Genomic DNA, 26,530 nt, shown 5'->3' on the forward strand with positions numbered 1-26,530 from the left:
TCCCTTGTTTAATGTTCAAGATGTTTGCCGGTATCTATGTCGCAGTAAAATGGTTAAATCAGAGAGTTAATTAAATCTCTAGACTATCTTAAATTAACTAATTTAAGATCCATATTCAATCAAGTTGCTACCATTTTGATTTAAATAAAGCAGCGTCGAAACCGTTTAACTATCTGTCTGACCGAAAGCCAGCGTGTTGATTAACAATGTAAAACAAGACTCAGCCATGATTATTTCATTTGTTATCTCAAACGGCCTGACAAAAATATTTAGAGGAACTAAAACGTGACTTAGTTGCTATTTTTTTTATAAAATAGGGGGCAAACGGGCACGAGGCTCACCTGATGTTAAGTGATACCGCTGCCCATGGACACTCTCAATGCCAGAGGGCTCGTAAGTGCGTTGCTGGCCTTTCAAGAATTGGTACGCTCTTTTCTTGAAACACCCTAGTCGACTTGGTTGGGAAATACTTCAATAAGAACTGCCACGGCAGTTGAGGAACGACGGACGTCAAGGTGATATGTATGGTAATTTGTATTTTACCTTGATGTCCGATAATGAAACTCAGCTGCGGGTACTAGAGCGAACAATTCTTCTGAACACTCCCCATGGTAAATGCGGTAGAAGATGCAAAGAGATCCCACATCTCTACGCAACGCCAATGGATCAAAAGTGGAAGGAGCTGGTACTGGGGAGGTGAGCCCCCGCCCAAAGGTGAGAACAGTATTCTGTGTGGGGCCGTATTTGCGCTTTATAGAGTTGCAAGCGGTGGCCCGGAATGAAGTACCGTCTCGCCTTGCTGAGCACACCAAGCTTTTTCGAGGCTAATTTAGCCTTTCCCTCCAAACGACCGCGATGTTATGAATACATTGACGTACACCAGACAGTTCCTTAGATCTTGAAGCTTGAGAATCTGTTAATGTACTTACACAGCACCAAACTTGAACCTATCCTTTCCGGTCAGATGTGGTGTGGGCACATTTCTGGCTTCGCTCACTTTACGAAGATATGCGCCATACGACCGGTCCACGTGCTGAGGGAGCCTGCAGTTTGGATGATACACTGGAAGATATAGTAAAATTAAGATATAAATGGGCGATCATAAAGAGTTTCTTCCCGACTGAATTTGGCTAAGAAACATGATCGATTTGTGTTGGTAATTGTCATTACATCATCGTTTAGTTGAAGGTCTACATCTCACTCGAAAATACATATTGTATCTTCTTTAAACAAATTGCCTAACATGTCTCTCTATTCCTCTCGAAGTGTCGAAGACTCTTTCAAAAAGAACGATTTTTAGGTCCAAGCATCAGATAGGTATCTGTTTCGTCATGATTTTTTTAATAGGCAACATATTCCTGGTTCATAATGTTATTTATTTCTACTATGTTGATGAATGTAAGTGCGTGCTCCTATTTCACCATGCCTCCTGCTGATAGAGGACAAATCTTTGTTTTTAATTTATTTTATTATTATTAATTACTTAAGATGTCATGTGGAACATGGTGTAATGATTGCAGCTCCTTACAAAGATTGTGTTTGAATAACTTGGCCAACCAAAAACCAAGGCTGATGATTAGTTGAAGGTCCACTGCTCACATAAATATTATCTTCTTATAGTGCAATCTCCTCCCGAAGTTTGGTGATCATCATGGCTAGTTTGCTTTTGGACGCCGCGCTTCTAAACTTCTTGGTGCTTTGAGCAAACCATTGTCTAAGGTTTTTTAACTAAGACGAGCGTCAGCGGCCCGGTCTCCTTTTGTCTTGTATGATTAGTTGGAGCTCGTATTTTTTGGTATTACGTAAACCATGTGTGAAATACTAAAGTTCCCTTTAACCATCATATGCACGGTTGTATTTTGTATGCGGTCTGTTCAAGATATTTTAAGCATACGTCGTTAAACCCAGACTTCGAACGCTTCCAGTTTTTTGGGCAGTCTCTATCAGCGTCCAAGTTTACGCCTTAGTGCAGCACAGAGATGACGCTACATCGTGTAATGCGCGTTCTATACTGTCACGAAGTACTTTTTTCATTTTATTTTACATTTTATTTTAGGTACATAAATATTCTATTTACTCGAAATATATTGTTCGGTCTTGTTTATGCTTCAATTTCCCTTAAACTGTCGAAAAGGCTCTTTCAAAAAGTGTGTATGTCACTGAACTCCTCTTAAACGGCTAGACCAGTCTGAATGAATTTTTTGCATGCATTTGGCTGGCACCCTGGATGGTTTAGATTCACAAATCAGTCCGGCCGCTGGCGCTGTAGTCGGTACTTTCATACTTTGTTTAATATCTTAATCTCTTGAACTATCATGCAGAACAACTTTCACTAGTTTGATATAAACTAGAATTTACGTTAGTTTTATAATATCTAAGTTTCACCCAAAATTCCTAATTCGATTTCGTGTATTATGATAAGGTTTGCGACCACTTCAACATTGTTTCATTTCATAATTTTACATACAGTAATCATAACTGGTGACAACCGTGCAAACATCCCTTTGGTAGTGTCCGAGTTAGATGAATAAGGACATGGTAGAGGTCTGAATTTTATACATAATAAGACTTACCAACTCTCATTCTTGGAAATTTGCGTAGCTCAGAGAACATGGTCTTATAAACTGGCTGGATGACCTGTAAAAAAAATTGTTGAAAAAATTTAGCAATATGCGGCGGCTCTATATATAAAAAAGCGCCAAATGTTAGCAATCATCGTCAAAACATCAGTTTAGTAATAGTCCCTAATAGTTTTCACAGATTCATAAATTGTAATATACCTAACATTCTCGATATCTCTACTGTCGACTTCACTTATATTCTTTATAACCTAAGTGTTACTTAGATTTATGAAGCCTAAAATAAGTCAAGTTAGTTTTTTGTTAGTCTTGCAACATCGCTACTCCTAATTTTATGTTAGTTATAAGCTCATGATTCAAACGATTTGATGATTCAAAGCCAGTTGACATCCAGCTTCAAAGAGTTTCCCTCCTTCTATTTGAACATCCATCAAACATCCGCCACCGAACTTCTCTTGTCATTTGTTTTCGTGACCACACGAGCGATAAAAATGTTTCGTTATTAAAATAATAGTCATAAAGCGGTTTTCGATTGTCTATTGTCATCTAACAATGTGAAATATACAATTTTTTTGTAGAATTATTGAAGTGAAACTTTTTCATCGGCGTTGTAAAAAATACCGTCACATTTTTCCGTTACGTGCCATCTTTTTCCTGTCCCTACCACGGTTGATTCGAAGAGATTCGAAGCCATTAATAAAAACAATATATAATAACGATAACAATGATAGTAATAATTTTATTACAATTAATGAAATTCTGTAATAATCTTAGTAGTAAAATGAAATAATTGTATTATTTGTATTTATGTCTATGATAATAAAAGCTTTTTTTTAAACGTTATCTACTTTAACTTTATTTAACCAATTTTCATCATCTTTCGAAAAATAAGGTCATAAAGAAGTTGCACTTCTTACGTGTGTAGTAGTACACGCACACATTATTTAAATATTATATTGTTAGCGCGTTGCGATACGCTATGCTATTGCGTTGCATTAGGGCAAAGCTAAAATTAACAAACATTAACACATAGCATTGACAATTATATAAAAGGCATGTTACCACTTGCGCAGACGCCATGGCGGCTTTAAACGCCGTTCTTGCATAATCGCGGGCTCCAGACACGATATACGCGGAATCTGTAGAGAAAAAAATGTTACAAAACTACGCTGGTGCAACAACCCAAAGTAAGTCGAAATAAATAATATATTTGTGGAGGAAGGAAGGTGCTGCTCTTCCTCAGACCTAAAAGGAGGATTCTCGACCAGTCTAACCACTGTCTGTACCTAAAGCATTAGTGTCTAAGGTGAACTAGAAAATGTTGGTGAACCAAATCCTTTACGCAACCTTTATATAACGTGACGGAACTATACCTTATATTTGCGTGTTGTTCCCACGACACGTAAGTGCGTGCTCCTATTTCACCATGCCTACTGCTGATAGAGGACAAATCTTTGATTTTAACTATTGATTACTTATGTGTCATGTGGAACATGGTGTAATAGTTGCAGCTCCTTACAAACCTTGTGTAAAACAAAAAACTTGGCAAGTAAAAAGAGTGGCGGAGAGTTTAGTGCCAGTTTTTCTCTTCCATTCTTCCGTCCTTTTAGTAAATCTGATGCTGATGATGATGAAGCTTTTAATATGTATTTCTGCATTGAGGTTCATAAGTGTACATTGTGTTACCCAAATGAATAAATGATTTTGATTTGATATACCAATACGTCTTCTACTACTTAAAAGAAAATCAACTCGTAAATTCGGCAACGCAATCGCGACCGTTCTGACTGTGTGACTGCCGACGGTGTCTAACATCAGGTAGTCCAACACCTTTCCCTTTGATGCTTAAAGCGCTAAATTAGTTTTAAATATATTTCAATACGGTTTATTTGTTGAAAATAATCAGGAATCACTCACACACACTTACAGAGCTCTGAGGCGAGCACCCAGGGTTGTTCCTCCACACTTTCTTTTGTATATGATGGAAGAAAGTGGCATTCCAATATGCCACTTTTTTTCACTTTCTACGGTACCATATTTTCGTGTATTCATACACAGGTGTGTACGAATCAAGGCTGTACATTTTGCTCACTCAGGCTCTCTTAGTTTAATAAGCGTGGCGATTACCTAATCAGATGTATCCCTAACTAACTTCAAATCCTCCTATATCATTTAAAAACTCTTGGTTCGAGAGTTTATTTCGTGCCCATCAAAAATACATTCCAGCGTTTATTTAGCCGAGAATAGCTTTAGACCTGGAACCACAGCTACTTATAAAAGCAAACTGTCGTTATTTTAGTGCTTTCTAATATACTGAAATAAGTGGTTTTATTATTTGGTAATAGTTTTATCGTTTTAGTAGCTAAACTTACCGTATAAATAGTCATGCACTCGTATTTGTGACACATTATATTTTCTTGGTGCTTCGAATAACGTTTCGCCACTCATTTTTATAGATTAAACAATAATATTGGTTGCTAGGTGACAGAGTGACTAAGCCACATAGTATAAGCACAATAGTATAAGCTAGGGGCCTACTGTGAGCTCGAATTGCGAGTCTATTGACAAGCTACAACTGAGATCGCTTATTCGTAACATGACATCGAAACAATTTTACAATAAATAAGACTGCTATCACAAGTATTTATGTATGTTCATGAATTGTATTATTCTCCTCTGCTTTTTGTTGGTTAAATAAATATAGATATTTTTCAAATGAATAATATGTAAATAATAAGCCCAAAAAATATAATAACAGTATTTATTTAGTTAGGCTGACAACATCAAGATAGAAAAAGATGTCAGGTTTAAGCTGTAAATAAAATATAATTATTTATATTATATGAATTAGTTAACGTATAAACTATATTTGTAAAATTTTAAGGAATTCATTATAGTTACTCATAATTTTCGAGGTATAAGTTGATTTGTTATATCTTTTGCAAAGGGAATATTATATCAGTAATTCACTTCTATATAGGTATTTATTTTTATTTAATAAATTTGTGAATAATATTTAGCGCATCATATTTATTTGTTAAACAATTTGACAAACTATATTTATATTATTTTTGTAAACACAAAAATATTGAAAGCTATAAAAATTTGACGGAAACGTTTAAAAAAATAAGTGTCATTGTTACGACACTGTGAATTAAAATATATTAACATATATTATGAATTAGAATTGCGTGACGTAATACTTGAACGCTCCCTAAGGCATCTTGACTAAGCCCCCAATTGGTAGTTTTTCTTTTAAAATTTTCTTATAAAAACTTTATATTTTGAATAAACTTAAAATATCCATATATTTTCTGCTTGATATGTGTTTAAACGTTTTGGCACGAGTTATGTAACCTAATGTTAGTTAGATATATATGTAAAGTAGTTAAATTAGAGAGTTAATTGAATCTCTAGACAGTAAATGTCGATATTCCATCTAGTCGCTAGCATTTTGATTTAAATAAAGCAGCGTCGAAAACGTTTAACTATCTGTCTGACCGAAAGCCAGCGTGTTGATTAACAATGTAAAACAAGACTCCGCCATGATTATTTCATTTGTTATTGTTATTTCTGTGTGATCGTGAAGAACTGAGAGATTGGAAATTCCGTGTTTTGCTTTATTGCCAAAGGTTAGGTTGGTCTTGTTGCCTAGGAATGTTTAGGAATCTTGTTAAACGTTTCATTCACTCGCTTGTCTGACGGAACTTTAGCGATTTGATTGAATATCGATCTTCATTTAAGTGTCTAGAGATTCAATTAACTCTCTGATTTAACCACTTGACTGCGACATATATATTTTAGGTACTAATTAGAAGCGTAAACAAATTATCAAAGTTGAAGTCAATATAAGCCCATTACTTTTTGCGACACTTATAAATTGTATTTGAAGGCTAAGGACTCACGGAATGGAGTTTTATTTTCAAAACTCACAAGTCCGGAGTTTCGTGCTGTTACGCAGCTGTCGCGGTTGCGATTATCGCTCGCAAACTTGGCGGTTGATTATCGCAATGCGGACGGTTAAACGATCATTTGAGTTCCAGAACGCCATGGACACACACCAGAAACGAGCTGTTGCGTTATACTCACAGAAGAATTAAAAAGGCCTTTTTATGTAATAGGAGGCAAACGGGCAGGAGGCTCACCTGATGTTAAGTGATACCGCCGCCAAGACACTCTCAATGCCAGAGGGCTCGCGAGTGCGTTGCCGTTTCGCGTGCTTTACAGCGTGCGTGGTCACGGTGACTGAAGACAAAAGGTGTTGAATGTCAAAGTATCACAGCTGTAGAGAAAGTTGTGTTATCTGTATTTATTTCCCCGGAATTGATATCGACTAAAAGATGAAGGGTTTTTTGCAGAAATGACTCTCGGTGACCTCTATTTCTGCAAAATTATGTAAAATAATTATTATAAGTTTATAATAATACTTAGCTTCAATCCGTTAAAAAACTGTTTTCTTTAAAGCTCTTTTTGTTTTACTTGAAACTGGCCATAATATAAAAAAGTCTTTCTGGCGGAAAACGCGCGAACTTGTGTATGAACCTCAATAGTTTTGGTAATTCTTATAATTACCGAATAAAAAAAAACAATCTAGCACAGCGGCTGATCCGTGGACAATAATTATTTTGTTATCAAAAGAAACACATATTTGTTTTAGTAATTGTTTATTAATTAAATAATTCACGATGCTTTCAGCGCGGCGTCTAGTTCAGAAAGCGTTGCGGTGGCCTTTTTCAACTGGTCTGTCTGCTGTTTGCCCGTCTTCGCGAGCGCAGAGAGACTGACCTTCAAATTGGTCAGTCGTGTTTCCACCCTTTCCTTCTCCTCGCTGAGGAGCTTTAGGGCCTTTGAACCTGAAAAGTAACGTGAATTTCAATAGGAAACCATGACGAGTGTCGTTTGTGACATGATGCGTCGTGATGTTATACACATTTAAGATTTTTTTATGTAATGGGGGCAAAGGGGCAGGAAGGCCCACATGATGTTAAGCGATACCGCCGTTCATGGACACACATTGGCGGAGGACTCGCAAGTGCGTTGCCGGCCTTTTTTTATAAAACGGGAAACGGGTAGGACGCCCACATGATGTTAAGCGATACCGCCGTTCATGGACACACATTGCCGGAGGACTCGCAAGTGCGTTGCCGGCCTTTTTTTATAAAACGGGAAACGGGTAGGACGCCCACATGATGTTAAGTGATACCGCCGTTCATGGACACACATTGGCGGAGGACTCGCAAGTGCGTTGCCGGCCTTTTTTTATAAAACGGGAAACGGGTAGGACGCCCACATGATGTTAAGTGATACCGCCGTTCATGGACACACATTGGCGGAGGACTCGCAAGTGCGTTGCCGGCCTTTTTTTATAAAACGGGAAACGGGTAGGACGCCCACATGATGTTAAGTGATACCGCCGTTCATGGACACACATTGGCGGAGGACTCGCAAGTGCGTTGCCGGCCTTTTTTTATAAAACGGGAAACGGGTAGGACGCCCACGTGATGTTAAGTGATACCGCCGTTCATGGACACACATTGCCGGAGGACTCGCAAGTGCGTTGCCGGCCTTTTTTTATAAAACGGGAAACGGGTAGGACGCCCACGTGATGTTAAGTGATACCACTCATAGACACTCTTAATACAATACTTGTTTCAATATATTAAAATAGAATTTAAAAATATTGTTTATACTTAAGTCACGTGACACAAAACACGGTGACAGTTCGTATGTCGTAGCACGCTTAAACGATGTCTTTGCGTGTCTAATCCTTATACTAACTTGGAGATTTTCATGTGTTATTTAAGAATGACAATTAACACTCAGAAGAATTGACGTTTCACAAGCACGGTACGACTATTACGACGCCATCTTGTCTAAAGAATCAAAAGTCAATATATGTTTTATAGTCTACGATACATAATCTGAAAATAATTTTAGAATTGTCAACTGGCAAAAAATTCATCCAATTATCTTACCCAACAGAGGTATATAATCACCGGCTTTCTCATCCCGTATGTCAAGGGTGAACCATTCGTCCACGTCTTCCGAGTCCGATGACTGAAAATCCTGTGAAAAGTCAAAATGAAAACAGAAAATCTTGGTTTGGGCCTTACACAAGTAGTTGATCAGCCCTCTGTACCTGACTGATGACTTGGCCCACCTCTTTAGTCTATACCAACATATGGAACATTTTGCTATGCTACCCCAGAGAGACTGATCAGTCCGGAAACCTTCTTCAGAGTTCAGAGAACAAAATTTATTTACTAATGCATACACTATATGTTACACGCAATTATGGTACAAAAGAACTAAATAATAAAAATAGTGTAAACTCCATGAAGCGTTGGTTTAGTTTATCTTCCATACAATGATACACTCTACATAGCATTACGGCCACTCTCAATAACGTCAAAAAAATTTAAACGGATTAAGTTTATAACTTATAATTATTTTACATAATTTTAAATTTTTCGCGTGCTTTACAGCGTGCGTGGTTACGGTGAACCAAAGACAATATTATCTATACGTTTTTCTTCTCTCAATTTAACGACAACTCTCTATATCGTTACAGAGTTTACACTATATTATAAAAAGTATTTTCAAAGTATATAAGTCCTTTTGAAGGGGGCAACTATTTTTTTAAGTGAAACTTCTTTATCGGCGTTGGAAAAAAATTACCGTCACATTTTTCCGTTACGCGCCATCTTTTTCTTGTCCCTACCACGGTTGATTCGAAGAGTACTTTTAATAAGGTAAAATGAAATAACTGTATTATGTGTATTCATGTCTCTGATAATAAAAGCCTTTTGTTAAACTTTATCTAATTTAACTTTACATATAGTACATAGTTACATATAGTAGATCATTTTTCGAAAAATAAGGTCATAAAGAAGTTTCACTTGTTACGTGTGTACACTTGTAATTTTGACCATCAACCATTTATTTAGTATATTAATTGGCTTTATTATATAATATATTAAAATTACTATACGTACATCAAACAACGAGTCGTCCTCGGACACGTTCGTATCACAATCGGAAGGCACTTCCTCGTCCATTACTTCCGGTTTCATTATATCTTGGAATTTCGGTTTACTTTCCAATTGAGATAACTCCTGAAAATAAAGACTAACAATTATATGCCGAGAATCGAACCCGAGACCTTGCATTCACAGATCAATGGCAGTTTGAAGACATCAAAAACTAATCAACCGGTTTCGATAAAACTTTGACTAAGTTTCCATAATTTGGATACTTTTGACTCGTCCTCTAGTCTTGGACCTGGTTCAGGTTCAAGGCTTACTGATCCACACCACATTCGGTATATACTTGGAGTCGCTTCTCAGTCATGATGTCTCCATCGCTATGCCATCTGAGCGTTCCCTTTCGTATCCTCGTCACGACGTCCTTCTTAATAGCAATTAAAATAAAATTCATACTATCAGTTCCCAAATCAAAGGCCTAGAGAAGAACTGGCAAAGAAACTCTGCCCCACTCTCTTTCACCACGTTTTACACAGGAAAATTGTATGGCACTGCAACTTGCCTTTCTACTTGAAGCACGCTCTCACATAACAGTTAAGTCAAAACACGATAAGGATTAAGGCTAAAACGTAGTCAGTTTGAAATTAATTATTAGGCACATCGCATGGTCAGCAATAGCCACATTACATTGACCAGAACGACACATGGTCATATACCGCAATATTATAATCTTTTATATGAACGAGCACGACGCATGGTCAGCCATCGTCACATTACCATATATTACTGGGATAACATGACACGTGGACACAAATATTACCTCCATATCTTCATCCAGATATTCTTCAGTATATTGTAATTCTTCTTTGATCGGCTGCGTGATCTCCCTGGAGAAAGTTGGTTTTTTGATTATACTTTGGACTTCACGTGTTATCGTTTTTAACTGTGGTTTACCTGAAATCAATAACAGGGTTCTTCAAGAAGGTTCTTCAAGGTATAAAATCTTAAAAGGCCGGCAACGCACTTGCGAGCCCTCTCACTCTCACACTTAGAATTTTTATACTTGTAAAATGGATACATAGCTCTAATGCTTGTGTGATGTGTGCGTCTACTAGTGAACACACGTAAGAAGTGAAACTTATTTATGACGTTATTTTTCGAAAAATAATCTACTATATGCAACTTTACAGAAATTGGTTAAATAAAGTTAAATTAGATAAAGTTTAACAAAAGGCTTTTATTATCATAGACATGAATACAAATAATACAATTATTTATTATTATTACTAAGATTAGTACAGAATTTCATTGATTGTAATAGAATTATTACTATCATTGTTATCGTTATTATGTATTTTTGTTATTAATGGCTTCGAATCTCTTCGTAACAACCGTGGTAGGGACCAAAAAAAGATGGCGCGTAACCGAAAAATGTGACCGTACCTTTTGCTTCCAACGCCGATAAAGAAGTTTCACTTCCAAAATGGTTGTCTGTAAAGTCGGTTTACGCACGATAGTTTAACGTCGTCAACGTTATAACAAAACATTGACGTTATGATTTCATACTTTTATGAAATTGAATCATTTATATTGAATTATATAAAAAAATTGTATACAAAGAATCTCATAGGCCAATCGAGAGATGGTAAGAGAGATGCGGCGTAAACGTACAATGAGCGTAACGGGACAATGACTCATACTTTTACATACGTACAGCCGGCGTTTATCGATTCATTAGACGTTGGTCAGGTCAATAAACAAAACTGTTATTCGACATTTGTATTATTTTGCGTATTACGGAGAAACTTGTACGTACGAAATTGTATTCGTTATTACAAAAAAAACTCCCAAGTCACACCAGATTCAAAGCCCTCGTTAAACGTAAATTAATCAATAAAGCTTTAACAAATTTGACGAATATTTAAATGAACCTAATCCTTTGTATCAAACAATTTGTATGACTCAAAACTTGGGGATCAAAAAGAGTGGCGGAGAGTTTCTTGCCAGTTCTTCTTGTCCGCTCTACGCCCTTGACTTGCGAACTCGTAGTAAATGTAAATTTACAATTAATTTAACTTCTTTTTGACGTTGATAAGTGTACTCGTGTACTAACTTAGTTTGAGTTTACGACACGAACCTGCTGTATACAGTTAATTCTTTAAAAAATACTAATAAAGCGGAATCACTGAACCCGAGCATTCATTTTGAATTTTATTGCTATTATTTCAAGACGTTATATTTTACCAACTACGACTTACGAAGTCTCCCTATTTCCCTTGGTCACGGCTTTTTTGTTGTGCTTGTTATTGTCAGAAAAAGGTTCTTATGAAAGAAAACATTAAGAAAATTAGACAATTTAAGAATAATTATCCACCTTAGTAAGTTATCCTGACTTTTTTCATCTAACTCAATGGCGTTCGATCGTCAAAGAGGATGTAAGAAAAATTAATATCGTTTAAAACAAATGCTTCGATCGGAGTTATTATATTGATAAAATACATATAAAATCCATGTTTTTCACATGGCCAGTTATATATCGCCTGTTCCCATGTATACCAACAAACCTATCATCAACCTATATAACCAGAAAAACAAACAAAGAATGTTGTATATCATAAAGCATTTTTAGTTAATTATACCAATACGAAATCAATGTTCATAGTTAAGACAGGACTACGTCTATCGGGTCCGCTAGTAGAGTATAATATAATTAATTTATATTATAATACTATAAAAGTCTACATAATTCGACATATCGCGTATTTAGGGATTCCACTGTACATGTGAATTTCATGTTACCTCGACTCTTGTCAACGATGACAGCCTTCTTGGTGACTGTTATGGAGGGCCTGATGACGCCGGCCTTGCCCGTAGTTTCCGCTGCAACTTTGCTGGCTCTCTCCTTCGCCATACCGAATATTCGCTTCATTGTTGTCACCTCTTCCGATGACTGGAATCAAACAGATTTCCTATCTTAAAACACTGGAATCGACTACAATAGTTGACAGTATGGAAGATGGGGGACGTTCATGTGTTACGTAAGCAGATTTACTGCATTTACCCCCCCCCCCCTTTTTAGGAATCCTAAAAAATACATTTCGTTTTCAAGCATAGACAATGTGTTTAAAACTAAATAATGTCGGACCCCCCCCCCCCTATGCTTGTAAGCAAAAGTAAGCGAAGCTCTCAAAACTAATAATACATAAACGTAATATTTTTTTGTAGGAATCCTCAAAAATGCATTTCGTTTTCAAGCATAGACAATGTGTTTAAAACTAAATAATGTCGGACCCCCCCCCCCCATGCTTGTAAGCAAAAGTAAGCGAAGCTCTCAAAACTAATAATACATAAACGTAATATTTTTTTGTAGGAATCCTCAAAAATGCATTTCGTTTTCAAGCATAGACAATGTGTTTAAAACTAAATAATGTCGGACCCCCCCCCCCCATGCTTGTAAGCAAAAGTAAGCGAAGCTCTCAAAACTAATAATACATAAACGTAATATTTTTTTGTAGGAATCCTCAAAAATGCATTTCGTTTTCAAGCATAGACAATGTGTTTAAAACTAAATAATGTCGGACCCCCCCCCCCCCATGCTTGTAAGCAAAAGTAAGCGAAGCTCTCAAAACTAATAATACATAAACGTAATATTTTTTTGTAGGAATCCTCAAAAATGCATTTCGTTTTCAAGCATAGACAATGTGTTTAAAACTAAATAATGTCGGGCCCCCCCCCCCCCTATGCTTGTAAGCAAAAGTAAGCGAAGCTCTCAAAACTAATAATACATAAACGTAATATTTTTTTGTAGGAATCCTCAGAAATGCATTTCGTTTTCAAGCATAGACAATGTGTTTAAAACTAAATAATGTCGGACCCCCCCCCCCCCCCTATGCTTGTAAGCAAAAGTAAGCGAAGCTCTCAAAACTAATAATACATAAACGTAATATTTTTTTGTAGGAATCCTCAGAAATGCATTTCGTTTTCAAGCATAGACAATGTGTTTAAAACTAAATAATGTCGGACCCCCCCCCCCCCCTATGCTTGTAAGCAAAAGTAAGCGAAGCTCTCAAAACTAATAATACATAAACGTAATATTTTTTTGTAGGAATCCTCAAAAATGCATTTCGTTTTCAAGCATAGACAATGTGTTTAAAACTAAATAATGTCGGACCCCCCCCCCCCCTATGCTTGTAAGCAAAAGTAAGCGAAGCTCTCAAAACTAATAATACATAAACGTAATATTTTTTTGTAGGAATCCTCAAAAATGCATTTCGTTTTCAAGCATAGACAATGTGTTTAAAACTAAATAATGTCGGACCCCCCCCCCCCCTATGCTTGTAAGCAAAAGTAAGCGAAGCTCTCAAAACTAATAATACATAAACGTAATATTTTTTTGTAGGAATCCTAAAAAATGCATTTCGTTTTCAAGCATAGACAATGTGTTTAAAACTAAATAATGTCGGACCCCCCCACCCTATGCTTGTAAGCAAAAGTAAGCGAAGCTCTCAAAACTAATAATACATAAACGTAATATTTTTTTGTAGGAATCCTCAAAATGCATTTCGTTTTCAAGCATAGACAATGTGTTTAAAACTAAATAATGTCGGACCCCCCCCCCCCCCCCTATGCTTGTAAGCAAAAGTAAGCGAAGCTCTCAAAACTAATAATACATAAACGTAATATTTTTTTGTAGGAATCCTCAAAAATGCATTTCGTTTTCAAGCATAGACAATGTGTTTAAAACTAAATAATGTCGGACCCCCCCACCCTATGCTTGTAAGCAAAAGTAAGCGAAGCTCTCAAAACTAATAATACATAAACGTAATATTTTTTTGTAGGAATCCTCAAAATGCATTTCGTTTTCAAGCATAGACAATGTGTTTAAAACTAAATAATGTCGGACCCCCCCCCCCCCCTATGCTTGTAAGCAAAAGTAAGCGAAGCTCTCAAAACTAATAATACATAAACGTAATATTTTTTTGTAGGAATCCTCAAAAATGCATTTCGTTTTCAAGCATAGACAATGTGTTTAAAACTAAATAATGTCGGACCCCCCCCCCCCCTATGCTTGTAAGCAAAAGTAAGCGAAGCTCTCAAAACTAATAATACATAAACGTAATATTTTTTTGTAGGAATCCTAAAAAATGCATTTCGTTTTCAAGCATAGACAATGTGTTTAAAACTAAATAATGTCGGCCCCCCCCCCCCCCTATGCTTGTAAGCAAAAGTAAGCGAAGCTCTCAAAACTAATAATACATAAACGTAATATTTTTTTGTAGGAATCCTAAAAAATGCATTTCGTTTTCAAGCATAGACAATGTGTTTAAAACTAAATAATGTCGGACCCCCCCCCCCCTATGCTTGTAAGCAAAAGTAAGCGAAGCTCTCAAAACTAATAATACATAAACGTAATATTTTTTTGTAGGAATCCTCAAAAATGCATTTCGTTTTCAAGCATAGACAATGTGTTTAAAACTAAATAATGTCGGACCCCCCCCACCCTATGCTTGTAAGCAAAAGTAAGCGAAGCTCTCAAAACTAATAATACATAAACGTAATATTTTTTTGTAGGAATCCTCAAAATGCATTTCGTTTTCAAGCATAGACAATGTGTTTAAAACTAAATAATGTCGGACCCCCCCCCCCCCTATGCTTGTAAGCAAAAGTAAGCGAAGCTCTCAAAACTAATAATACATAAACGTAATATTTTTTTGTAGGAATCCTCAAAAATGCATTTCGTTTTCAAGCATAGACAATGTGTTTAAAACTAAATAATGTCGGACCCCCCCCCCCCCCTATGCTTGTAAGCAAAAGTAAGCGAAGCTCTCAAAACTAATAATACATAAACGTAATATTTTTTTGTAGGAATCCTCAAAATGCATTTCGTTTTCAAGCATAGACAATGTGTTTAAAACTAAATAATGTCGGACCCCCCCCCCCCCCTATGCTTGTAAGCAAAAGTAAGCGAAGCTCTCAAAACTAATAATACATAAACGTAATATTTTTTTGTAGGAATCCTCAAAAATGCATTTCGTTTTCAAGCATAGACAATGTGTTTAAAACTAAATAATGTCGGACCCCCCCCCCCCCCCTATGCTTGTAAGCAAAAGTAAGCGAAGCTCTCAAAACTAATAATACATAAACGTAATATTTTTTTGTAGGAATCCTCAGAAATGCATTTCGTTTTCAAGCATAGACAATGTGTTTAAAACTAAATAATGTCGGACCCCCCCCCCCCCCCTATGCTTGTAAGCAAAAGTAAGCGAAGCTCTCAAAACTAATAATACATAAACGTAATATTTTTTTGTAGGAATCCTCAAAAATGCATTTCGTTTTCAAGCATAGACAATGTGTTTAAAACTAAATAATGTCGGACCCCCCCCCCTATGCTTGTAAGCAAAAGTAAGCGAAGCTCTCAAAACTAATAATACATAAACGTAATATTTTTTTGTAGGAATCCTCAAAAATGCATTTCGTTTTCAAGCATAGACAATGTGTTTAAAACTAAATAATGTCGGACCCCCCCCCCCCCTATGCTTGTAAGCAAAAGTAAGCGAAGCTCTCAAAACTAATAATACATAAACGTAATATTTTTTTGTAGGAATCCTAAAAAATGCATTTCGTTTTCAAGCATAGACAATGTGTTTAAAACTAAATAATGTCGGACCCCCCCCCCCCCCCCTATGCTTGTAAGCAAAAGTAAGCGAAGCTCTCAAAACTAATAATACATAAACGTAATATTTTTTTGTAGGAATCCTCAAAAATGCATTTCGTTTTCAAGCATAGACAATGTGTTTAAAACTAAATAATGTCGGACCCCCCCCCCCATGCTTGTAAGCAAAAGTAAGCGAAGCTCTCAAAACTAATAATACATAAACGTAATATTTTTTCGTAGGAATCCTCAAAAATGCATTTCGTTTTCAAGCATAGACAATGTGTTTAAAACTAAATAATGTCGGACCCCCCCCCCCCCTATGCTTGTAAGCAAAAGTAAGCGAAGCTCTCAAAACTAATAATACATAAACGTAATATTTTTTTGTAGGAATCCTCAAAAATGCATTTCGTTTTCAAGCATAGACAATGTGTTTAAAACTAAATAATGTCGGACCCCCCCCCCCCCCCCCTATGCTTGTAAGCAAAAGTAAGCGAAGCTCTCAAAACTAATAATACATAAACGTAATATTTTTTTTGTAGGAATCCTCAAAAATGCATTTCGTTTTCAAGCATAGACAATGTGTTTAAAACTAAATAATGTCGGACCCCCCCCCCCCCTATGCTTGTAAGCAAAAGTAAGCGAAGCTCTCAAAACTAATAATACATAAACGTAATATTTTTTTGTAGGAATCCTCAGAAATGCATTTCGTTTTCAAGCATAGACAATGTGTTTAAAACTAAATAATGTCGGACCCCCCCCCCCCCCCCCTATGCTTGTAAGCAAAAGTAAGCGAAGCTCTCAAAACTAATAATACATAAACGTAATATTTTTTTGTAGGAATCCTCAAAAATGCATTTCGTTTTCAAGCATAGACAATGTGTTTAAAACTAAATAATGTCGGACCCCCCCCCCCCTATGCTTGTAAGCAAAAGTAAGCGAAGCTCTCAAAACTAATAATACATAAACGTAATATTTTTTTGTAGGAATCCTCAAAAATGCATTTCGTTTTCAAGCATAGACAATGTGTTTAAAACTAAATAATGTCGGACCCCCCCCCCCCTATGCTTGTAAGCAAAAGTAAGCGAAGCTCTCAAAACTAATAATACATAAACGTAATATTTTTTTGTAGGAATCCTAAAAAATGCATTTCGTTTTCAAGCATAGACAATGTGTTTAAAACTAAATAATGTCGGACCCCCCCACCCTATGCTTGTAAGCAAAAGTAAGCGAAGCTCTCAAAACTAATAATACATAAACGTAATATTTTTTTGTAGGAATCCTCAAAATGCATTTCGTTTTCAAGCATAGACAATGTGTTTAAAACTAAATAATGTCGGACCCCCCCCCCCCCCCCCCTATGCTTGTAAGCAAAAGTAAGCGAAGCTCTCAAAACTAATAATACATAAACGTAATATTTTTTTGTAGGAATCCTCAAAAATGCATTTCGTTTTCAAGCATAGACAATGTGTTTAAAACTAAATAATGTCGGACCCCCCCCCCCCCCCCTATGCTTGTAAGCAAAAGTAAGCGAAGCTCTCAAAACTAATAATACATAAACGTAATATTTTTTTGTAGGAATCCTCAAAAATGCATTTCGTTTTCAAGCATAGACAATGTGTTTAAAACTAAATAATGTCGGACCCCCCCCCCCCCCCCCTATGCTTGTAAGCAAAAGTAAGCGAAGCTCTCAAAACTAATAATACATAAACGTAATATTTTTTTGTAGGAATCCTAAAAAATGCATTTCGTTTTCAAGCATAGACAATGTGTTTAAAACTAAATAATGTCGGACCCCCCCCCCCCCCCCTATGCTTGTAAGCAAAAGTAAGCGAAGCTCTCAAAACTAATAATACATAAACGTAATATTTTTTTGTAGGAATCCTCAAAAATGCATTTCGTTTTCAAGCATAGACAATGTGTTTAAAACTAAATAATGTCGGACCCCCCCACCCTATGCTTGTAAGCAAAAGTAAGCGAAGCTCTCAAAACTAATAATACATAAACGTAATATTTTTTTGTAGGAATCCTCAAAATGCATTTCGTTTTCAAGCATAGACAATGTGTTTAAAACTAAATAATGCCGGCCCCCCCCCCCCCCCTATGCTTGTAAGCAAAAGTAAGCGAAGCTCTCAAAACTAATAATACATAAACGTAATATTTTTTTGTAGGAATCCTCAAAAATGCATTTCGTTTTCAAGCATAGACAATGTGTTTAAAACTAAATAATGTCGGACCCCCCCCCCCCCTATGCTTGTAAGCAAAAGTAAGCGAAGCTCTCAAAACTAATAATACATAAACGTAATATTTTTTTGTAGGAATCCTCAAAAATGCATTTCGTTTTCAAGCATAGACAATGTGTTTAAAACTAAATAATGTCGGACCCCCCCCCCCCATGCTTGTAAGCAAAAGTAAGCGAAGCTCTCAAAACTAATAATACATAAACGTAATATTTTTTTGTAGGAATCCTCAAAAATGCATTTCGTTTTCAAGCATAGACAATGTGTTTAAAACTAAATAATGTCGGACCCCCCCCCCCCTATGCTTGTAAGCAAAAGTAAGCGAAGCTCTCAAAACTAATAATACATAAACGTAATATTTTTTTGTAGGAATCCTCAAAAATGCATTTCGTTTTCAAGCATAGACAATGTGTTTAAAACTAAATAATGTCGGACCCCCCCCCCCTATGCTTGTAAGCAAAAGTAAGCGAAGCTCTCAAAACTAATAATACATAAACGTAATATTTTTTTGTAGGAATCCTCAAAAATGCATTTCGTTTTCAAGCATAGACAATGTGTTTAAAACTAAATAATGTCGGACCCCCCCCCCCCCCCCCTATGCTTGTAAGCAAAAGTAAGCGAAGCTCTCAAAACTAATAATACATAAACGTAATAATTTTTTGTAGGAATCCTCAAAAATGCATTTCGTTTTCAAGCATAGACAATGTGTTTAAAACTAAATAATGTCGGACCCCCCCCCCCCCTATGCTTGTAAGCAAAAGTAAGCGAAGCTCTCAAAACTAATAATACATAAACGTAATATTTTTTTGTAGGAATCCTCAAAAATGCATTTCGTTTTCAAGCATAGACAATGTGTTTAAAACTAAATAATGTCGGACCCCCCCACCCTATGCTTGTAAGCAAAAGTAAGCGAAGCTCTCAAAACTAATAATACATAAACGTAATATTTTTTTGTAGGAATCCTCAAAATGCATTTCGTTTTCAAGCATAGACAATGTGTTTAAAACTAAATAATGTCGGCCCCCCCCCCCCCCCTATGCTTGTAAGCAAAAGTAAGCGAAGCTCTCAAAACTAATAATACATAAACGTAATATTTTTTTGTAGGAATCCTCAAAAATGCATTTCGTTTTCAAGCATAGACAATGTGTTTAAAACTAAATAATGTCGGACCCCCCCCCCCCCCCCTATGCTTGTAAGCAAAAGTAAGCGAAGCTCTCAAAACTAATAATACATAAACGTAATATTTTTTTGTAGGAATCCTAAAAAATGCATTTCGTTTTCAAGCATAGACAATGTGTTTAAAACTAAATAATGTCGGACCCCCCCCCCCCCCTATGCTTGTAAGCAAAAGTAAGCGAAGCTCTCAAAACTAATAATACATAAACGTAATATTTTTTTGTAGGAATCCTCAAAAATGCATTTCGTTTTCAAGCATAGACAATGTGTTTAAAACTAAATAATGTCGGACCCCCCCCCCCTATGCTTGTAAGCAAAAGTAAGCGAAGCTCTCAAAACTAATAATACATAAACGTAATATTTTTTTGTAGGAATCCTCAAAAATGCATTTCGTTTTCAAGCATAGACAATGTGTTTAAAACTAAATAATGTCGGACCCCCCCACCCTATGCTTGTAAGCAAAAGTAAGCGAAGCTCTCAAAACTAATAATACATAAACGTAATATTTTTTTGTAGGAATCCTCAAAATGCATTTCGTTTTCAAGCATAGACAATGTGTTTAAAACTAAATAATGTCGGACCCCCCCCCCCCCTATGCTTGTAAGCAAAAGTAAGCGAAGCTCTCAAAACTAATAATACATAAACGTAATATTTTTTTGTAGGAATCCTCAAAAATGCATTTCGTTTTCAAGCATAGACAATGTGTTTAAAACTAAATAATGTCGGACCCCCCCCCCCCCCCTATGCTTGTAAGCAAAAGTAAGCGAAGCTCTCAAAACTAATAATACATAAACGTAATATTTTTTTGTAGGAATCCTCAAAATGCATTTCGTTTTCAAGCATAGACAATGTGTTTAAAAGTAAATAATGTCGGACCCCCCCACCCTATGCTTGTAAGCAAAAGTAAGCGAAGCTCTCAAAACTAATAATACATAAACGTAATATTTTTTTGTAGGAATCCTCAAAATGCATTTCGTTTTCAAGCATAGACAATGTGTTTAAAACTAAATAATGTCGGACCCCCCCCCCCCCCATGCTTGTAAGCAAAAGTAAGCGAAGCTCTCAAAACTAATAATACATAAACGTAATATTTTTTTGTAGGAATCCTCAAAAATGCATTTCGTTTTCAAGCATAGACAATGTGTTTAAAACTAAATAATGTCGGCCCCCCCCCCCCTATGCTTGTAAGCAAAAGTAAGCGAAGCTCTCAAAACTAATAATACATAAACGTAATATTTTTTTGTAGGAATCCTCAAAAATGCATTTCGTTTTCAAGCATAGACAATGTGTTTAAAACTAAATAATGTCGGACCCCCCCCCCCCCCATGCTTGTAAGCAAAAGTAAGCGAAGCTCTCAAAACTAATAATACATAAACGTAATATTTTTTTGTAGGAATCCTCAAAAATGCATTTCGTTTTCAAGCATAGACAATGTGTTTAAAACTAAATAATGTCGGACCCCCCCCCCCCCCCCCATGCTTGTAAGCAAAAGTAAGCGAAGCTCTCAAAACTAATAATACATAAACGTAATATTTTTTTGTAGGAATCCTCAAAATGCATTTCGTTTTCAAGCATAGACAATGTGTTTAAAAGTAAATAATGATGACCCCCCCCCCCCCCTATAGTGCTTATGTATTACCCTGTCACAGAGTAAAGAAGTATAATAAAAAAAAAACTATACTCACGTCATAACTGTCACCCTCTCTGTCACTTGTCACTTCGGTCTTAAGTGTGTATTTCATAGATTGGGTCTCGCTTTGCTGAAAATTTGAATTGTTTATATAGAAACAAACGGGCAGGCTTCGATGATATTAGTTGAAGGCTCGCGAGTGCGTTGAGGGCCTATTAAGAATTTGTATGACTTATTTGAAGTTAAATACAAACAAGAATATTATTTAATTGTATTTTTATAGAACAGGGGTTAAAGGACAGGAGCCTTATCTGATGTCAACTCGTACCGTGTTGCCGGCCTTTTAAGAATTTTTATGACTTATGTATTGAAATTTTAAGAAAATTTAAATACAAACAAAATTATTACCAATTACTGTTTTTTATGGAACAGGTGGGAAACGAACAGATAGTCAATGGACAATCTTAATGTCAGATTTGAGAGTACGTTGCCGGCCTTTTAAGAATTTTTGTAATAAAGAAATTTAATTTATAGAAAACTTAAATATTAACAAGATTATTACTTATTACTGTTTTTTATAGAACAGGTGGTAAAAGAACAAATTGTCCATGGACAATCTCAGTGTCAGCTTCGCGAGTGCGTTGCCGGCCTTTTAAGAATTTTTGAAATAAAGAAATTTAATTTATAGAAAACTGAAATAATAACAAGATTATTACTATTTTTAATGGAACAGGTGGTAAACGAACAGATTGTCCGTGGACAATCTCAATTTCAACTTCGCGAGTGCGTTGCCGGGCTATTAAGAATTTGTATGACTTATTTGAAGTTAAATACAAACAAGAATATTACCAATTACTGTTTTTTATAGAACAGAGGTTAACGGACAGGAGCCTTATCTGATGTTAACTGATACCACCGTTAACGTCCACGCTTAATGTTGTAAGGTTCGCGAGTGCGTTGCCAGCCTTTTAAGAATTTTTGAAACAAAGAAATTTAATTTATAGAAAATTGAAATATTAACAAGACTTTTACTGTTTTTTATGGAACAGGTGGTAAACGAACAGATTGTCCATGGACATTCTCAATGTCAGCTTCGCGAGTGCGTTGCCGGCCTTTTAAGAATTTTTGAAACAAAGAAATTTAATTTTTAGAAAACTGAAATATTAACAAGACTTACTGTTTTTTATGGAACAGGTGGTAAACGAACAGATTGTCCATGGACAATCTCAATGTCAGCTTCGCGAGTGCGTTGCCAGCCTTTTAAGAATTGGTACGTATACCTCTTCGTATATGACAAATATATAGCAAAAAAGGCCCACCTGTCTTACATCGTAGGTATCATCCACGTCACTCATATCCTCGGGCTCCGCCTTTGTGGGTACCTTCCTGTTTAAAACACTTCTCGACACGCGCACTTCTCTTATGTTCTCTGCTTGCTGAAAATAGATTATTTCTAGATGAACTTAAACAACAACGAACGAACGTTTCGTTTGTTACTTGAGCCACAGATAATTTTCAGTTTAAATACCGCAACATATTAGCGAGCACACAATTATTACTCGAGATTCTCGACCCCCCCCCCCCCCCCATGAATCGCGCCCTAACGTTTCTGTATCCAATACTAAAACGTTTCGTGACCACCCCCAGTGACTCTTAATACCTAAAACTTACCATTGTGTGGTGTAAAGTACTGGAAAGTGGAAAATAATATTTATTCGTAATTCAAACCCAGCTCCGCATCGTAACGTTTTACAGTTTAACAAGACTCCCCCCCCCCAATTCGTTACCTAATACTTGAAGGCTCCCTTATTTACTTTTTTACAAATTGTCTATGCGTGAAAACGAAATGCACTTTCGAGGATTCTTACAAAACATTAATATGTTTAAGTACTAACCCCCTGACAAGGGGGGGTTAGTAAATACTGTAGTACTTGAACGACCACTATGATCTTGGCTGTCTCAGATGTGTTTGCATGATATACATTCTTTACAGTTCTTTTTTAATACCTATAGTTTTTTACAGTGAAGAAAAACTTTGTGTGGAAACCGATATAATAAAAAGTCCATGTCAAAATAACAAAGTAAGTTCGCTCAAAATAAATATTTATTATTATTTATATGCAAATGGCTGCCTTGTAAACTGAAACAACTTATGGGTCTTTTCTGGTTCCCTCATAATTTTCCCTTCAACAGGAATATTTACCTTGAATACATCGTCATCATCACTTGTATCTTCATGTCTTTCTGCTCTCGCTTTCTTTGTCAGCTCTTTGGTCTTTGTCTTTTGATCATCTTCACCAAGCATTCTCTGAAACATTCAATTAAGGAATTTGAGAAATTCATATCTACAACATATCTTCTTGCTCAAATGTTCGAAAAGACAACTTCAGGATCAAGAAATGCACAGTTGCAAAAGTTATTATTAACATAAGAAAAAATGTATTACACTTGTAAATGATTATTTGCATGAAATATTAATTTGATATTGTATATGATATGCATGATACAAATAATTTAACAATTTACTAATTATATGTATGTCACATCATTATGTGTGGCAGAATATGCAAACTTTCGATTGTACCACCATTTTATTTTTGTACCATATTCTTAATAAATAAATAATTATATTTATTTAACGTTTATGAGTAAAAATTTCTAATAATATCATACCAACAATTCATCAGTGGAATGTCCGTCATCATCAGATTGTTGTATTGATTCATCTAAGTCACTCTCTTCTTTCGCTTCATGCTTTTTCTTGCGAACTAGGAATGTACCTAGCGCTTCGGGTATCTCAGAGTTCTGAAGTTTTAAAACCATGGTTAGTGGATAATCAAAAAATTGTGAGAAGTTAAAATTCAGTTATATCAATCAAAAACAAAAAGAAACACATGAATGAAATTATATTAGCGAATTAATCAAAAATATGTTTGTTATTTGTAACTGGTAAAAGTATAGTTAGGTAGTTGTAATTGGCTATTAAATTTTTAAAAAAGTGGTGAAATTTTAACACATATACAGTGAAAACCGTTTACGAGACATCACTTAGAACAACATACCGGTTATATTGTATAAGTATTATGTAATAACAATGTCATCAGCTGTTAGGTCAATCAGTTTTTACAACCAAATATGAGTAGTCCATACGATTTTGTTATAACAGAATATGACTGTATCAATAAAAACTACTAGCTAATCCTGGTTCAGCAAAAGTTCTAGTGTGAAAATAACTTCACAGACATATTAAGCTCATTTAGAAATGGTATTTATATGGTTATTTATTGAATGATTTTATTTCTATTCAATTTTTTTTCTTAGTTCCAATTTGAAAAATGATGAGAATATGGTAATACCTGACTTGTACCTTCCATACTATCTAAGGCTTGTTCAATATCTTCAGCTTTTGTTGTGCTTGTTTCGTGTTGTGTCTGAACTATTTGGGTATCTTCATTCTGCATTGATTCATCTGCTAATTTTGTAACATCTAAACTTTCATTTGTTTGGTTATTTTGGTCGGCCTGAAATTTTTTACATAAAGATTTTTGAAAGAGCAGGTAGGACCAACAGCTACCTGCTCATGATAGGCTTAGGGGTGTGTAAACACTGCCATCTGTACTATTTATTTCTTGGCCACATGTGAAACCAAACCCATACTGTTAGTAGTAATAGACAATATACATACCATAGTAGTTCCATCATCATCAGTGAGAATCCCTTCACTGAGCCATTCCTCTTGTCCCTCATCTAACTCATCATCTGTGCCTTGACAAGAAGTCTATAAGAAAAAACAAATGATAAACACCTTCCCTTTCCCTCAATGGGACTAGTATATATATATATATATATATATATACATATCATAGTAATTAAACTGCTGTACTTTATTAATTTACGGAGTAAATTATGTATCGAAGCAGTGCCGTGCCGGTATTGCTTACCCACAACTTTTAAAAATTTAGCACCGGATTATGTCAATACCACGTTAATAAATGACCCAAGAAAATGCATATTTCTGGCAACGCATCTATGAATATGAATACATTTATAAAGAAAATTTGTAAAAAATAACCTAGTCATTACATACGATCGATAATTTACCTCGATCTTAGTCATTTTAGCTGCTGGTTCTTCAGTGTCCGACATCTTTACACAATAAATATACAAATACAAGCTTTAACTTTCGTTTAACAAAAATATACTGGTGCCAACGAGTATTCTTAATTTCGTGTGAACTTAACGTATACAATATAGTTGTTGTATTACACAAACTTCATCAAAGTTCAAAACATCAAACAGCTTTTTAAAATTTGTTACATGAATGATCACAGACACAATCCACAGATTTAGTAAAGACTAGAGTTAAACACCGATATGATATTATGGTAGGAATTAGGGGTCTTAGTTGAATCTCGTTGAAATACCAAAGTTTATAATAATACATAGATTCAATCCGGTTAAAAAGTGTTTTCTTTCAATGTTGACCCTTTATATCAATGTGTTTTAATTTACTTGTTAGTTGTTTTAATTCAGGTAGTAATGTAATGTTCCTTGTTGACATTTTAGATGTAGAATTGTAGTTAAAGTGACACATACCTAATCTTTCACCATAGTTCATACTTTAGTTGAACTAATAGAGACTAGGCCATTCAATCAACAACATTGTAAAAAAAGTGCGTGCGTACAAAGTACACATGTCATAAGTGAAACTTATTTATAAATTAATTATTACTAAGGTAAAAGCCCCAATAGATGATCATGTACCAGGATATGATCATTCCGTGTATTTGTATATATATGTTTACTGCACAAGACGTTATGCAACAGAATTGCGTGTATTTTGCTACATTCGCCCTTTGTCACTCTCTCTCAATCGATTTCAATCGCTCTCCCCCTTTTCTTCGACAAATACGCTGCACATCTTCCTGACGTTGCATCCGTAAAACTTTTACTCTCATGCACCTAAAGAAGTTTCACTTCAAAACGTGTTTTGTTTTTTGTTATAAAACACACAGCTTGGTGTATTTAAACAATGAGTGCTTCTTAATTGATATTACTGGGATTAAAGAGTAGTATTACTTTAACGTACGTATGGGTTTAGTGTAGTTATTCTTAACACATTTTTATTGTGCTTATACATACAAACTGAGATACTTACTATACTTTGTATGAAGTAAATTGACCAAACAAACGAAATTATGATTCGAACAAAACAAATGTAATTTTTATTTATAGCAATAACATTTCTGAAATACTATCCCCGCTTATAA

The 26,530-nt window shown here is 35.5% G+C and overlaps 2 protein-coding genes across 3 annotated transcripts in view; both read right to left on the reverse strand.

Moving 5' to 3' along the window:
* LOC123718040 (cilia- and flagella-associated protein 91-like) overlaps positions 1 to 5,027 on the reverse strand; it is a 32,224-nt gene extending 27,197 nt beyond the window's left edge. For both annotated transcript variants that reach the window (XM_045674395.1, XM_045674394.1), the window contains exons 1-4: positions 4,952 to 5,027; positions 3,642 to 3,718; positions 2,574 to 2,637; positions 930 to 1,062 (exon numbers count right to left, since the gene is read on the reverse strand). In XM_045674395.1, coding sequence (XP_045530351.1) covers positions 930 to 1,062; positions 2,574 to 2,637; positions 3,642 to 3,718; positions 4,952 to 5,027 — 350 coding nt within the window. The remainder of the gene's footprint in view (positions 1 to 929; positions 1,063 to 2,573; positions 2,638 to 3,641; positions 3,719 to 4,951) is intronic.
* A 2,199-nt stretch (positions 5,028 to 7,226) lies between these two features.
* LOC123718205 lies at positions 7,227 to 25,656 on the reverse strand. Its single transcript, XM_045674646.1, has 12 exons — positions 25,362 to 25,656; positions 24,946 to 25,038; positions 24,617 to 24,781; positions 23,934 to 24,065; positions 23,464 to 23,568; positions 22,580 to 22,696; positions 21,316 to 21,390; positions 12,362 to 12,512; positions 10,383 to 10,516; positions 9,575 to 9,694; positions 8,555 to 8,645; positions 7,227 to 7,432 (listed from the first exon to the last, which is right to left on the reverse strand). Exons 1-12 carry the CDS (start codon positions 25,404 to 25,406, stop codon positions 7,260 to 7,262), a joined length of 1,401 nt encoding a protein of 466 aa, XP_045530602.1. The 5' UTR covers positions 25,407 to 25,656; the 3' UTR covers positions 7,227 to 7,259.
* Positions 25,657 to 26,530: the final 874 nt, after the last annotated feature.

This window comes from Pieris brassicae, chromosome 14, assembly GCF_905147105.1.
Source record: "Pieris brassicae chromosome 14, ilPieBrab1.1, whole genome shotgun sequence".
Taxonomy (NCBI): Eukaryota; Metazoa; Arthropoda; class Insecta; order Lepidoptera; family Pieridae; genus Pieris; species Pieris brassicae.